The sequence below is a fragment of the Mustela lutreola genome, chromosome 2 (genome assembly GCF_030435805.1).
Source record: "Mustela lutreola isolate mMusLut2 chromosome 2, mMusLut2.pri, whole genome shotgun sequence".
In the NCBI taxonomy this organism is placed as follows: domain Eukaryota; kingdom Metazoa; phylum Chordata; class Mammalia; order Carnivora; family Mustelidae; genus Mustela; species Mustela lutreola.
The window spans coordinates 6,630,708-6,645,241 of NC_081291.1; the positions used below are offsets into that span (position 1 = coordinate 6,630,708).

At 37.7% G+C, this 14,534-nt stretch overlaps 1 protein-coding gene across 1 annotated transcript; it reads right to left on the reverse strand.

Moving 5' to 3' along the window:
- Window positions 1–1,695: 1,695 nt before the first annotated feature.
- LOC131823085 (zinc finger protein 85-like) lies at window positions 1,696–2,730 on the reverse strand. Its single transcript, XM_059159068.1, has one exon. It carries the CDS (start codon window positions 2,728–2,730, stop codon window positions 1,696–1,698), a length of 1,035 nt encoding a protein of 344 aa, XP_059015051.1.
- Between the last annotated feature and the right edge of the window lie 11,804 nt (window positions 2,731–14,534).

A 14,534-nucleotide genomic window follows, 5' to 3' on the forward strand; every position in this document is an offset into this window, starting at 1 on the left:
GAGATGGAGAGGAGAAGGGAGTTGGGGGAAATTGGAAGGGGAGGTGAACCAGAGACTATGGACTCTGAAAAACAATCTGAGGGTTTTGAAGGGGCAGGGGGTGGGAGGTTGGGGTACCAGGTGGTGGGTATTATAGAGGGCACGGTTGCATGGAGCACTGGGTGTGGTGCAAAAATAATGAATACTGTTATGCTGAAAATAAATGAAAAAAAGGAAAAAAATTTTAAAAAACAATCTTAGAGATCACACACAAAAAAATACTAACCAGATGAAAGCAGGTGACAGATTAATTGTAGTAACACTGGGAAACTGAGGGATATATGAACTTTTCTATTAAGTGAAAAACTGGTTCCAAATGAAAAGTTTTTAAAAATTTAAAAATTAAAATATGACCCTCTTCCAGCATACACATCAAAATGACCAAAATGAAAAAGACAATATAAAATATTAACAAGAGAGCAGACATACATACTTGAAAATTGAACAACTGCTTCATAAACTGTGGGATACTGTTGAATAAATGTGACTAGATAGTGTTGAATAAATGTGACTATGTGTATTCCCTATGACCCAGAAACTGCACTCCTAAAATATATACCTGACAAAAATATGTACAGCTGTGAACTAAAACATGTAAAAAAATGCTCATGGCAGAATTACTTATAAAATACCCTAACTATAGGGATCCTGGGTGGCTCAGTTAGTTATGCACCTGCCTTCAGCTAAGGTCATGATCTCAGGGTCCTGGGACTGAGCTCTCTGCTCAGTGGGGAGTCAGCTTCCCCCTCTCCCTTTGTCTCTTCCCCTGCTTGTGTTCTCTTCTCTCAAATAAGTAAACTATTTAAAAAAAATACTCCAACTATAAACAACCCAAATGTCCAGAACAGTTGAATTAATTGTGCATATTCATAAAATGGGAAGCTATGTATCAATGACAATAAAATTCTGCTGAAGAAAGAACACAGATGATTCTCACAAAGACTGTTGAGCAGAATCCAGGTACAATGATACCGTATCAGGTAGAAAAGGGCATATAACTCTGTAAACATACTAAAACCCATTGAATTTTATACTTCAACATGTAAATTACATCTAAATAAAACTGTTAAAAAGGGGAAACTGGCCAGGTCAGTGGAACATACGACTCTTGATCTCAGGCTGTGAGTTCCTATAGAGATTACTTTAAAAAGAAAAACCTTTTAAAAAATGCATTGAATCCAGAGTACACATGTTATGGTATCAAGAATTAGGGTGATTAGAGAGTGAAAAGGGAATGACCAGTGTGAGTTATATGGATAACCTCCAGTAGCAATTCAATTTTTTAATTATATACATAAATTTCTGAAAACCTGACATGGGTTATATTGGTGACACATTTGTGAATAAAACCTCCCTTCCAAAATACATGCACACACACACACTGTAAACATGGTGGCTTAAAACATTAGGCATTTATTTTTCTCAACAAGTCTTGAAGACACTACAAAGTTTTTACGTTTAGTATCAGTTGGTCATGTATCTAGGAGATGTTTAAAGGATTTATCAAAGTCACTGCATAACTTATATTTCTCCTACAGATTTTTAGAGGGGTTTTTCCATTCTTTACATCCAGTTCTCTGCAGTTAGTATCTGCTTATACGCCTTCAAGATTGAGAGTTCACTGAAAACTACTGTACGTGGACATTACTTGGAGCTTTATCCAGCATGAGTGCTCTCGTGGTGTCGCCGAAGGGATGACAGCTTACTGAAAGCATGTCCACACACACTGCATCGATAGGGCTTCTCTCCAGTATGGACTCTCTTGTGCACAGTAAGATTGCACCTTACGCTAAAGGTTTTCCCACACTGATCACACTCATAGGGTTTCTCTCCAGTGTGAGTTCTTATGTGTATTGTAAGGGACACATGCCTCCTAAAAGCTTTTTCACACTGACTACACTTGAAGGGTTTCTTTTCCCTGGTGTGCTTTTTCATATGTCTCCTATGAGATAAGAAACCACTGAAGGCTTTCCCACATTCCTTACACTCATACTGTTTCATTCTCATGTGAACTTTCTTGTGCAAAGTGAGGAAAGATTTCACTCTGAAGGCTTTCCCACACTGATTACATGCAAAGGGCTTCTCTCCAGTGTGAATTCTCACATGTTCTTTAAGGCATGAGTGATCCCTGAAGGCTTTCCCACAGTCAATGCAATTACACGGTTTCTCTCCAGCATGCATTTTCTTGTGAACATTAAGATTACAGCTCATTCTAAAAGTTCTCCCACACTGATCACACTTGTAAGGTTTTTCTCCAGTATGTATCCGCAGGTGTGTCTTCAGAGCTGATGGACTACTTAAGGCTTTTCCACAGTGACTGCATTCAACAGACTTCTCACCAGTGTGTACTCTCTTATGTCTTGTGAGGTATGAAAGAATGCTGAAGGTTTTCCCACAATCAGTGCAGGCATAGGGCTTCTCTTTGGTATGTATTATCTTGTGCATGGTAAGCCTAGAGCTCCTACTAAAAGTTTTGCTGCACTGATCACATTTGTAGGGTTTGTCCCTTGAATGAATTCCTTCATGTTGTCTGAGAAGTGAACTATCTCTGAAGGTTTTTCCACAGTCATGGCATTCATAGGGCTTCTCCCCAGTGTGAATTCTCTTGTGTCGTGTGAGGTAAGAGTTTGAACTGTAGGCTTTCCCACACTGGTTACACTTAAAAGGTTTTTCTCCAATGTGGGTTCTCATGTGCAATGCAATGGATGAGTGGTTCACTAATACTTTACCACACTGGCTACACTGAAAAGATTTCTCCCTAATGCAAGTTTTTTGATGCTTACCATTTAAGATTGAACTTGAGACTTTCCTAGAGTCAGGGCATTCATAGGATTTCTCTCTTGTATGTGGTTTCTTGTACACAGCTAAGAAAGAACTCCTGATGAAGGTATTTTTATCATTTTTACAGTCAATGAATTTTTCCCCAGAAAGAATGTTCTCATGTGAGTTAAGGTGTAAACAACCTCTGAGGGCTTTCCCAAGATGAAGGTGTTGATGGGGATTCTTGCCAGGATGAATCCTCTGATTCTGAGTAATGCTAGATTTCATGCTCAAGGCAATTTTATTCTGTTCAACGGATCTTCCTCCAAGAGTTTGCTCCTATTGGTTAAAATTAGTTGTGATCACAAGATTTATCACAATCATTATGTTGGCTGAGAATCTCCTCCCCCCAACCCGTACTCAAATTCTGACAGGTTTAAACACGCACTTTCTTTTAAAAATGAATAAATAAATAAATAAGCATTCACTTTATTAAAATTAGAGCTTACCTAACACTTTTTTTAAGTGAATATACACAGTTCCTATCCAAGTTTATTAGCTTAAATAAGATGAATCTTATACCACATGGCTCTCATCAGGGTTCTTTAAAGTTTTAATACACAAATGCTTTGGAGTGAATGTTTTTAATATTTAGTATCTAATGTCCATTGTGAAAATATTTACTTTGAGGATTCTCTGCAACCATTTTTGGAGCTAGTGGGTAAGCTTCCTTCATATTCATGGTATTTAGAGAATTTCCTATTTTTTGTTGGTAAAATGAATGCCTCAAATTGCCCCCTTAGTTCATGTTTTCCTTTTCTACTACATGGAACTCTGGACTTCTAACAGACAGCAAGAAATTCTTGTGTGACTCCTACCTTCTTGCCACTGAGTGCTTCTTTCTCCAAAATATCTTGCTTATGTTGTGATTGTTTGGTTTTAAGGGGAACCATTCCATCTGAACAAAGTGGGGGAAAGTAAGTTTTTGTCAATATGCTGACAAAAGCAGGCAAAGCCCAAGCCCAATCTGAAACAAACAGGAAACAACCTTGAGTTTGAAATGGTGGGATGACAAGGACCAAAACTAACATCCATGTGGATCTCTTCAAACAGACCCTAAACTTAGGAAGACAATGTGCAAGAAAAAATGTATTTTGATCAAAAGAATGATATTTACATGTTTTTGTGTTAATAAGCAAAGGCTATGGTATATTATACACACAAAATGGGGGTTTGAAGTTGCAGGGGTTGGGAGGTTGGGGTACCAGGTGGTGGGTATTATAGAGGGCACGGATTGCATGGAGCACTGGGTGTGGTGAAAAAATAATGAATACTGTTTTTCTGAAAATAAATAAATTGAAAAAATTTTTTTAAAAAGAGTGTAAAAAAAGGGGGAAGAATTAGTGATTCTAAATGTAAATATTAAAGCACAAGACAGATCTTTCTTTCAGAACACAGGAAAGTATGAAGGACATAAGGAGAAGGATGGGAAAAATGAAGGTGAGAAATTAGAGGGGGGAGACAAACCATGAGAGACTATGGGCTCCAGGAAACAAACTGAGGGTTTCAGAGGGTAGCGGGCTGGGGGAGGCGTGAGCCTGGTGATGGTTATTAAGGAAGGCATTTACTGCATGGAGCACTGGGTGTTACATGCAAACAATGAACCTTGGAACACTACATGAAAAACTAAAGAAGTACTGTATGGTGACTAACATAACATTTTAAAAAAGTATGAAATGACAGGTTAAAAGCCAAAGACTAGGGAATTCTCAAAGTACATGAATAAACTCACACCAAATGGTCTCTGCTCTATACTCAAATTTAGAGGGTATTTTTTTTAAGTCCCCTGTTTGACTCTTCATAATGTACCTCTTCCTCAGCCCCACCAGATGTGGTAAAAAAAAAAAAAAAAAAAAAAAAAACATTCATTTATGCCCACTGCTCACTTGAACAGGTATCTTGGTGATTTCCTGTTTCTCTTTTCATCTCATCTTCTTGTTCCATCCGGGTGATCAGAGTGGGTTTGCTGAGCTGCTTTTCTATAATAGGAACAATGCATGAGAGAGAACCATGTAGTGTATAAGGAAACAACAGTGGCAACTTTATCTTTGAGGTTCTGAAGATAGAAAAGTGTGGCTTTAGGAGTGGCAAAATGATTATGACAAATTTCTAACAGATAAAACAAAAGTAAAGCACCTGTGAGATCAGCTTTTATAATGATGGAATGAGGACCCTATTAATTCATCTCCCCCACTAAAACAACAAATAACGGGCAAAATAAGTAGACTCAAATCAATTCAGAACTCTAGAAATTAACTGAAGACACAGAACAAATGGAAAGTTGTCTATCCAAGAAAAATCACTGAACCTTGGTAAGAGGAAAAAGCCACCAACCTTGCAGCCAACAAAGAGACTGGAGTGCTGGTAAAATAACCAGCCCCAGAACAGTTATTATTTTTCTAAAATCTTACATTTATTTTTAAAAAGCGGGGCGCCTGGGTGGCTCAGTGGGTTAAAACCTCTGCCTTCGGCTCGGGTCATGATCCCAGGGTCCTGGGATCGAGCCCTGCATCGGGCTCTCTGCTCAGTGGGGAGCCTCCTTCCCCCCCCTCTCTCCCTGCCTCTCTGCCTACCTGTGATCTCTGTCTGTCAAATAAATAAATAAAATCCTAAAAAGAAAAAAATTTAAAAAAAAAAAAGCTATTGAGAACAGTGTTTTTTGTTTTTTGTTTTAGATTTTTGTACACCTCACTAATGCATGGCTCAAAAGAAGATCACTGGATTATTATATCCACTTCAGAATACAGTGCAGCTTTCTATGTTGTTTTGAAGCATAAGGGAATAACACGGGGGACACTGGGAGAAGGAGAGAATGGAATTGGGGAAATCAGAAGGAGAGATGAACCATAAGAGACCGTGGACTCTGAGAAACGAACTGAAGGTTTTGGAGGGGAGGGGGGTAGGGGGTTGGGTGAGCCTGGTGGTGGGTATTAAGGAGGGCACGTATTACATGGAGCACTGGGTGTGGTACATAAACAATGAATCTTGGAACTCTGAAAAAATGAAGTTTAAAAAAACGGTATGAAGAAAATCTAGACTCAGAGATAAGTAGTTGGGGAGAAGAGGAATATATTAATACTCTCTAAAAATGAGTGTTGACATTCTTTGATAAGGCACCAAAACTCAGTAAAAATAGAGGTTTCTTTAGGTTATTTGCAACACAGAATCTGAAACTGTATCAATGAGTCCTTTGTACTCTTACATTAATATCCACTGTAGCTGTATAGATATAAAACATATATATGAATATAAATAAAGATGTATTATTAGTCTAAGCGTGAAGTTCCCTAGAAAATCTATATCCTCAGGCTGTTGTAGCTATTGGAGTTTAGCCAGAGCTCAGCTTAGCAGGAAAAAACTCTTATCCCCAAGGCATCACCTTAGGGCCTTGGAACAGCTCCAATCAGTTCCTGGGGATCCAGAATTCTGTGCATAAGCCAAGGCTAGGCACATGGCCAGAAAAAGAGGGTAAGTCCCAAGTCACCTAGCTTTGGTTGACTTTTAGACCCTGCCCAGGCAGGCAGTGAAAAATAATTAGTCTTATAAGTTGCCTGAAGCTTAAAGGCATGACTTCTTACATAGATCTACTTGGCATGAGATGAAGAGACATAGGCAAGGCATTTAAGAAAATGATACTAATCACTGTTGGACTACTCAAGTTACAATGACCAGGAAACCAGGCTTAAAAATTAAAATAAGCACTTTTAAATTTTTATTTATCTTTATTTTTTTTATGTTGGCTCTATGCCTGGTGTGGTGCCCAACACAGTGCTTGAACTCACAACCCTAAGATCAAGACCTGAGCTGAAATCAAGAGTAGGACGTTCAACTGACTGAGCCACCCAAATGCCCCCAAATAAGGACTTTTTAAAATACACAAACAATGAGGGGCACCTGAGTGGCTCAGTCATTAAGTGTCTGCCTTCAGCTCAGGTCATGATCCTGGGGTCCTAGGATTGAGCCCCACATCAGGCTCCCCGCTCGGCAGGAAGCCTGCTTCTCCCTCTCCCACTCCCCCCGTTTGTGTTCCCTCTCTGTCAAATAAATAAGTACGATCTTAAAAAATATATATACAAACAATGAATCATGGAACATTACATCAAAAACTAATGATGTACTATATGGTGACTAACATCAAGTTTTTTTTTTTTTTTTTTTTTTTTTTTTTTTTTTAAATTTTATTTATTTATTTGACAGAGAGAAATCACAAGTAGATGGAGAGGCAGGCAGAGAGAGAGAGAGAGAGAGAAGCAGGCTCCCTGCTGAGCAGAGAGCCCGATGCGGGACTCGATCCCAGGACCCTGAGATCATGACCTGAGCCGAAGGCAGCGGCTTAACCCACTGAGCCACCCAGGCGCCCTAACATCAAGTTTTTAAAAAAGAAAAAGAAAAGAAAAGTTAGGATAAAATTCTGTGGCTGAACATTACAGGGCATACAGAATCTGTGGATTCTGCTAGGAAGGTCACAAAACAAATAAGCACAGAGAAGAAAACAACAATGAACCCTGATGGCAAAGGCATCCATTACTAGAGTTGGTAAAATTTATTATCCTGAAATGCCTGTTCATGTGCCTGTTACATCAACATGGATGGTACTAGAGGGTATTATGCTGAGTGAACTAAGTCAATCAGAGAAAGACAATTATCATATGGTTTCACTTAGATGTGTAAATTAATAAATGGGCCAGTGGATCATAGGAGAATGGAGCAGAAACTGAATGGGAAGAAATCAGAGGGAGAAAAACCACGAGAGACTCTTAACTATGAGAAACAAACTGAGGGTTGCTTCAGGGAAGGTGGGTGTGGAATGGGGTAACTGAGTGATAGGTATTATGGAGGGCACGTGATATGATGAGCACTGGGTGTTATATTCAACTGATAAATTATTGAACACTACATCTGAAACTAATGATGTACAGTATGTTGGCTAGTTTAATTTAAATTTAAACAATTTTTAGGGGCACCTGGGTGGCTCAGTCATTAAGCATCTGCCTTTAACTCAGGTCATAGTCCCAGGGTCCTGGGATCAAGCCCTGCATCAGGCTCCCTGCTCAACAGGGGAGTCTGCTTCTCCCTCTCCCTCTGGCCCTGCTTGTATTCCCACTCTAGCTGTGTCTACCTCTGTCAAATAAATAGATAAATTTTAAAAAAATTTTTAAGTAAAATCTCATTTTTAAGAACAAACTGAAACACGCAAAGAGACAGGAAAGTATACCACACATACAGGGTTAAGAAAAGCAGCCAATAGAATACACCCCTTTAAAGGCCATACTTTGCAGTTAGTAAACAAGTATTTAAAATAATATGTAAAATAATATTTAAAATAATAATATTTAAAATAAATAAAATAATAAAGTTGCCCTTTAAAGGCCATACTTTGCAGTTAGTAAACAAATATTTAAAATAACAAGGGCACCTGGTTGGCTCAGTGGGTTAAAGCCTCTGCCTTTGGCTCAGGTCATGATCCCAGGGTTCTGGGATACAGCCCCACATTAGACTCTCTGCTCAGCAGGGAGTCTGCTTCCCCCCCTCTCTCTGCCTGCCTCCCTGCCTACTTGGGATCTCTGTCTGTCCAATAAATAAATAAAATATCTTTAAAATCATCTATTATAATTAGATTTAATGGACAAAGACTGAAAATTGTCCCCCTGAGATTAGGAACAACAACAAAATGATGTCCATTCTTGCCCCTTATATTCAACATTACATTGGAAGTTCTGTCCAGGGCAACTAGGCAAGGAGAAAAGAAATAAAGGTTATCCCATTTGGAAAGAAGAAAAACCATCTCTATTCACAGATGTCATAAACTTATAAATAGAAAATCTGAAATAATCCACACAAAAAACTATTAGGTTGCAAGCTAAAAGATCATATACAATTTATCAACTGTATTTCTATATATAATCAATTAATATAATAAAAATGAGACCAAGAAAACAATTTCATTGACAATAGCATCAAAAAAAAAGATGTGGTATATATACACAATGGAATACTATGCAGCCATCAAAAGAAATGAAATCTTGCCATTTGTGACAACATGGATGGAACTAGAGCTTTTCGTGCTTAGCGAAATAAGTCAAGCAGAGAAAGACAACTATCATATGTTCTCCCTGATATGATGAAGTGGTGATGCAACTTGGGGGCTTAAGTGGGTAGGAGAAGAATCAATGAAACAAGATAGGATTGGGAGGGAGACAAACCATAAGTGACTCTTAATCTCACAAAACAAACTGAGGGTTGCTGTGGGGAGGGGCGTTGGGAGAAGGGGGGTGGGGTTATGGACATTGGGGAGGGTATGTGCTTTCGTGAGTGCTGTGAAGTGTGTAAACCTGGCGATTCACAGACCTGTACCCCTGGGGATAAAAATATATGTTTATAAAAAATTAAAAAATTTAAAAAAATAAGAAAAGAAATGATTAGGGATAAATTTAACACTAAGAAGTTTAAGACTTACAGGTGCCTGGGTGTCTCAATTAAGTATCTGACTCAGGGGGCACCTAGGTGTCTCAGTGAGTTGAACCTCTGCCTTCAGCTCAGGTCATGATCTCAGGATCCTGGGATCGAGCCACTCCCCCTCTCTCTCTCTGCCTACCTCTCTGCCTACTTGTAATCTCTCTCTGTCAAATAAATAAAAATTTTTAAAAAAAGAAAAAAGCAACTGACTCTGAGTTTCAGCTTAGGTCATGGTCTCAGGGTCATGGGATTGAGCCCAGTGTCAGGCTCTATAATCAAGGTGGAGTCTGCTGGAGACTGTCTCCCTCTCCCTCTTCCTCTGCTCTTCCCCCTGTCCATGCACCACCCCCCCCAAGTAAACAGATAAAATATTTTTAAAGTATTTTTTAAAAGGAATTTTAAGACTTAGACACTGATAACAGAATTTAAAGACCTCTGTGGATAGAAAACACAAAAACAACCAATCAGAGATGAAGAACTCAATAACTAAAAAATAGCAGACTAGAGAAAGCAAAGCAGATCATGGAGCTGGAAGATAGGGTAGTGGAAAGAAACCAAGATGAACAGCAAAAAAATAAAAAGAATGATTAAAATTAAAGGTAGAGTAATGGCTGGCTCAGTTTGTGTAGCAAGTAACTCCTGATCTCAGGGTTAGGAGTTTGAGTCCCACATTGGGTGTAGAGATTAATTAAAAATAAAATCTTAAAAAAAATTGAGAACAGTTTGAGGGAACTCAATGATACCATCAAGCATAGTAATACTTGCATTATATGGATCCTAGAAGAAGGGTAAAAGGGGGGCATAAAATTTGAAGAAATAATAAATGAAAACTTCCCTAATCTGGGGAAGGAAACAATTATCCAGATCCAGAAGTCACCCCCAATAAATCAGCCTAAGAAGGTCCACACCAAGACACAAACTTACTAAATGGAAAAAAGTGGTGACAGAGAATTTTAAAAGCAGAAAGATTAAAGAAAATAGTTACATACAAGGAAAATTCTGTAAGGCTCCCAGCTGATTTTTCAGCAGAAACTTTGCATGCCAGAAGGAAGTGGTAGGATATATTCAAAGTGCTAGAAGGAAAAAACCTGCAAACAAGAATATTCTACCTAGCAAAGCTGTCATTCATAATACAAGATAAAGAATTCCTTTGACTGGGAAGGGAAAGGCCATAACCAGATGTAATAAAACTATAAAAGTAAAAACTTTCATAGATACATTCAAACATAATAAAAGTAGCAGACTAATCACTTATAAAGCCAGCATGGAGGTTAAAGCATAAAAATAGTAAAATTAATTACATCTATAAAAATCAGTCAAGAGGGGCACCTGGATGGTTCAGTCAGTTAAGCCTCTGCCTTCAGTTCAGGTCATGATCTCAGGATCCTGGGATTGAGTCCTGCATCAGGGTTCCTGGCCAGTGAGGAGTCTGCTTCTCCCTATTCCTATGCTCCTCCCCTCCCCCTGCTCATACTCTCTCTCTCTCCCTCTCTCAAATAAATCTTCAAAAAAAATCAGTTAAAGGATTCACAAAATGAAAGAATGTAAAGTATGACATCATATACTTAAAAGGGGGGTAAAAATTTTGTACTTTTAGAATGGGTTCAACCTAATATAGAGACCAACCTAATATAGACTTGCTATATGAATATGACATTGTATATTCAGCTGAAGAATGGTAATCATAAGTCAAAAACCTTTAATGGATACCCTAAAAAAAAAGACAAAGGTATTCAAGCATATCACTAAAGAAAGCCACAAAATCACAACAGAACAGAACAAGACAGGAACAAAGAACCACAAAAGCAACCATAAAACAAGTAACAAAATGGCAGTAAGTACATACCTATCTATAATAACTATGAATGTAAATGGACTAAACACTCCAAAAGACAGAGCACTAAATGGATAAAAAAAAAAAAGCAGGAGCCATCTATATACTGTCTATAAGACAATCATTTCAGACTTAAAGACACATGCAGACTGAAAGTAAAGGGATGAAAAAACATTTACAGTGCAAACGGAAGTGAAAAGAAAGCTGAAGTAGCAATACTCACATGGAACAAAATAGACTTTAAAAACAAAGACTATAACAAGAGACAAGGACAATACATCATCATAAAGGGGAACAACCCAACAAGACAATGTAACAATTGTTAAATATTTATGCTTTCAACTTGGGAGCACCCGAATACATAAAACTATAAAAACCAGAGGATATTCATAGTAATACAATGACAGCAGAGGACTTTAACACCCCACTTACATCAATGGATAGATCATCCAGACAGAAAACTAACACCTGGGTGGCTCAGTTTGTTAAGCATCTGCCTTTGGCTCAAGTCAAGATCCCAGGGTTCTGGGATTGAGTCCCATACTGTGTTCCCTGCTGACTTCCCCGTAGGGAGTCAGCTTCTCCCTCTGACCCTCCCCCTTGCTCATGCCCTCTCTCTCCTTCGCAAAAATAAAATCTTTTAAAAAATTTAGAAAAAGAAAGTCAACAAGTAAACCATGGATCTGAATGACACACTGGACCAGATGCATCTAACAGATATTCAGAACATTCCATCCCAAAGCAGCAGAATATACATTCTTTTCAAGAGCACACAAAACATTCTACAGAAGATTATCCTGTTAGGTCATAAGGTCACAAGTCTCAACAAAAACAAAAGACTGAAATCATCTTTTTTAACCATAATGGTATAGAACTAGAAATAAACCACAAGAAAAAAATCTGGAAGGACTACAAATACATTGAGCTTAAATAACACCATTATTAAACAATGAATGGGTCAACCAGGAAATCAAAGAGGAAGTTTAAAAATACATGGGAACAACTGAAAATGAAATCACAATTGTCCAAAATCTTTGGCATGCAGCAGAAACTTTTCTAAGAGGGAAGATTATAGCAATACAAGTCTATCTCCAGAAGCATGAAAAATACACAAGCTAACCTTCCACTTAAAGGAGTTACAAAAAGAACAAAGCCCAAATCCAACAGAAGGAAGGAAATAATGAAGATTAGAAAATAGGTAAAATGAAGACTAAAAAATTATAGAACAGATTAGTGAAACCAGGAATTAGTTCTTTCATAAGATCAACAAAATCATGGGGCGCCTGGGTGGCTCAGTGGGTTAAAGCCTCTGCCTTCGGCTCAGGTAATGATCCCAGGGTCCTGGGATCCAGCCCCACATCGAGCTCTCTGCTTGGCAGGGAGCCTGCTTCCTCCTCTCTCTCTCTCTCTTCCTGCTTGTGATCTCTGTCTGTCAAATAAACAAATAAAATCTTAAAAAAAAAATCAACAAAATCAGTATCTTTTTATCCACATTCATCAAAAGAGGGAGGACTCAAAATCATAAATGATGGAAGAGAAATAGCAACCGACACCACAGAACGATTATAAGAGAATAAAAAGTTATGTGCTAACAAACTGGACAACCTAGAAGAAATGGAGATATTCCCAGAAACACATAAACTCCCAAAACTGAATCAGGAAGAAAATTTTTGAACAGACCAATTATGAACAATGAAATTCAATCTTTAAGACAAAACAAAAGAAAAAAAAAAAAAACTCCCACAAACAAAGTCAAGAGCCAGATGGCTTCACAGGTGAATTCTACCAACATTTAAAGAAGAGTTAATACCTATTCATCTCCAACTATTCAAAAAAAATATATTAGAAAGGAAAATCTCCAAATTTATTCTACAATGGGCTCCTGGGTGCTCAGTCAGTTAAACATCTGCCTTGGGCTCAGGTCATGATCTCAGGGTGTTGGCAAATGATGTTGGCACAACTGGTCAGCAACATGCAGAAGAATGAAATTGGTTCACTTTCTTACACCATACACAAAAATAAATTCAAATGGGCTAAAGACCTAAATGTGGAACCTGAAACCATTAAATTCCTAGAAGAAAACATAGGCAGTAATTTCTTTGCCATTAGCAAAGAAATTTTTCTATATACAAGTTTTCTGTCAAGGTTAACAAAAGCAACATTAAACTACTAGTACTATGACAAAATAGAAAACTTTTTCACAGTAAAGAAAATAATCAACAAAAAGACAACTTATTAAATGGGAGAAGATATTTGCAAATAACGTATCAAATCAGAGGTTAATATTCAAAATATATGAATTTATACATAACAAACTAAAAAGTGGTCAGAGGACACGAACATTTTCCATCCATCCAGATGGCCAACAGACACATGAAAAGATGCACAACATTATTCATCATCACAGAAATGCAATTGAAAACCACAGTGAGCTATCACTTCCCATCTGTCAGAACAGCTAAAATCAGAAACAAGAAATAGTAAGTATAGGATGTGGAGAAAAAGGTAAGATGTGGTAACATAAAGAGGTGCAGCCACTGTGGAAAACAATATGGAGGTTCCTCAAAAAATTTTAAATTAGGTTTATCATATGATCCAGTACTTCCACTACTAGGTATCTACCCCAAGAAAATGGTAACACTATTTCAAAAGGTATCTCCATCCCTTTTCATTGCAGCCTTATTTACAGTAGCAAAAATCTGGAAGGAATCCAAGTGTCCATTGGCAGATGAATGTATAATAAGATGTGGTGTGTCTATGATGGAGTATTATTCAGCCATAAAAAGAATAAAATCTTGCCATTTGCAACAATATTGATAGATCTAGAGTATAACATGAAGTCAGTCAGTTGGAGAAAAAGACTGTATGATTTCACCCACATATGGACTTCAAGAAACAAAACAAACCAACAAAGAAAAAAGAGACAAACCAAACAAACAAACAAACAAACAAAAAACAAAAAAACAAAAGAAAAAAACCCAAATTCTTAACTACAGAAAACAAAGTATGGACAACAAACCTACTGAAAAAGGTGAAGGAGATGAAGCATGCACGTATCTTGATGAGCACGAAGTAATGTATAAAACTGTTGAATCATTCTATTGTAGACCCGAGACTAATAAAACACCATTATACTTTTTAAATTTTAATTAAAAATATATTAAGGGCGCCTGGGTGGCTCAGTTGGTTGGGCGACTGCCTTCAGTTCAGGTCATGATCCTGGAGTCCTGGGATGGAGTCCCACATCAGGCTCCCTGCTCAGCAGGGAGTTTGCTTTTCCCACTGACCTCTCTCGTGTTCTCTCTCTCTCTCTCTCTTTCAAATAAATAAATAAATAATTTTTTTAAAAAATGATAAATTAAAAAAAAACCATATTAACACAAAT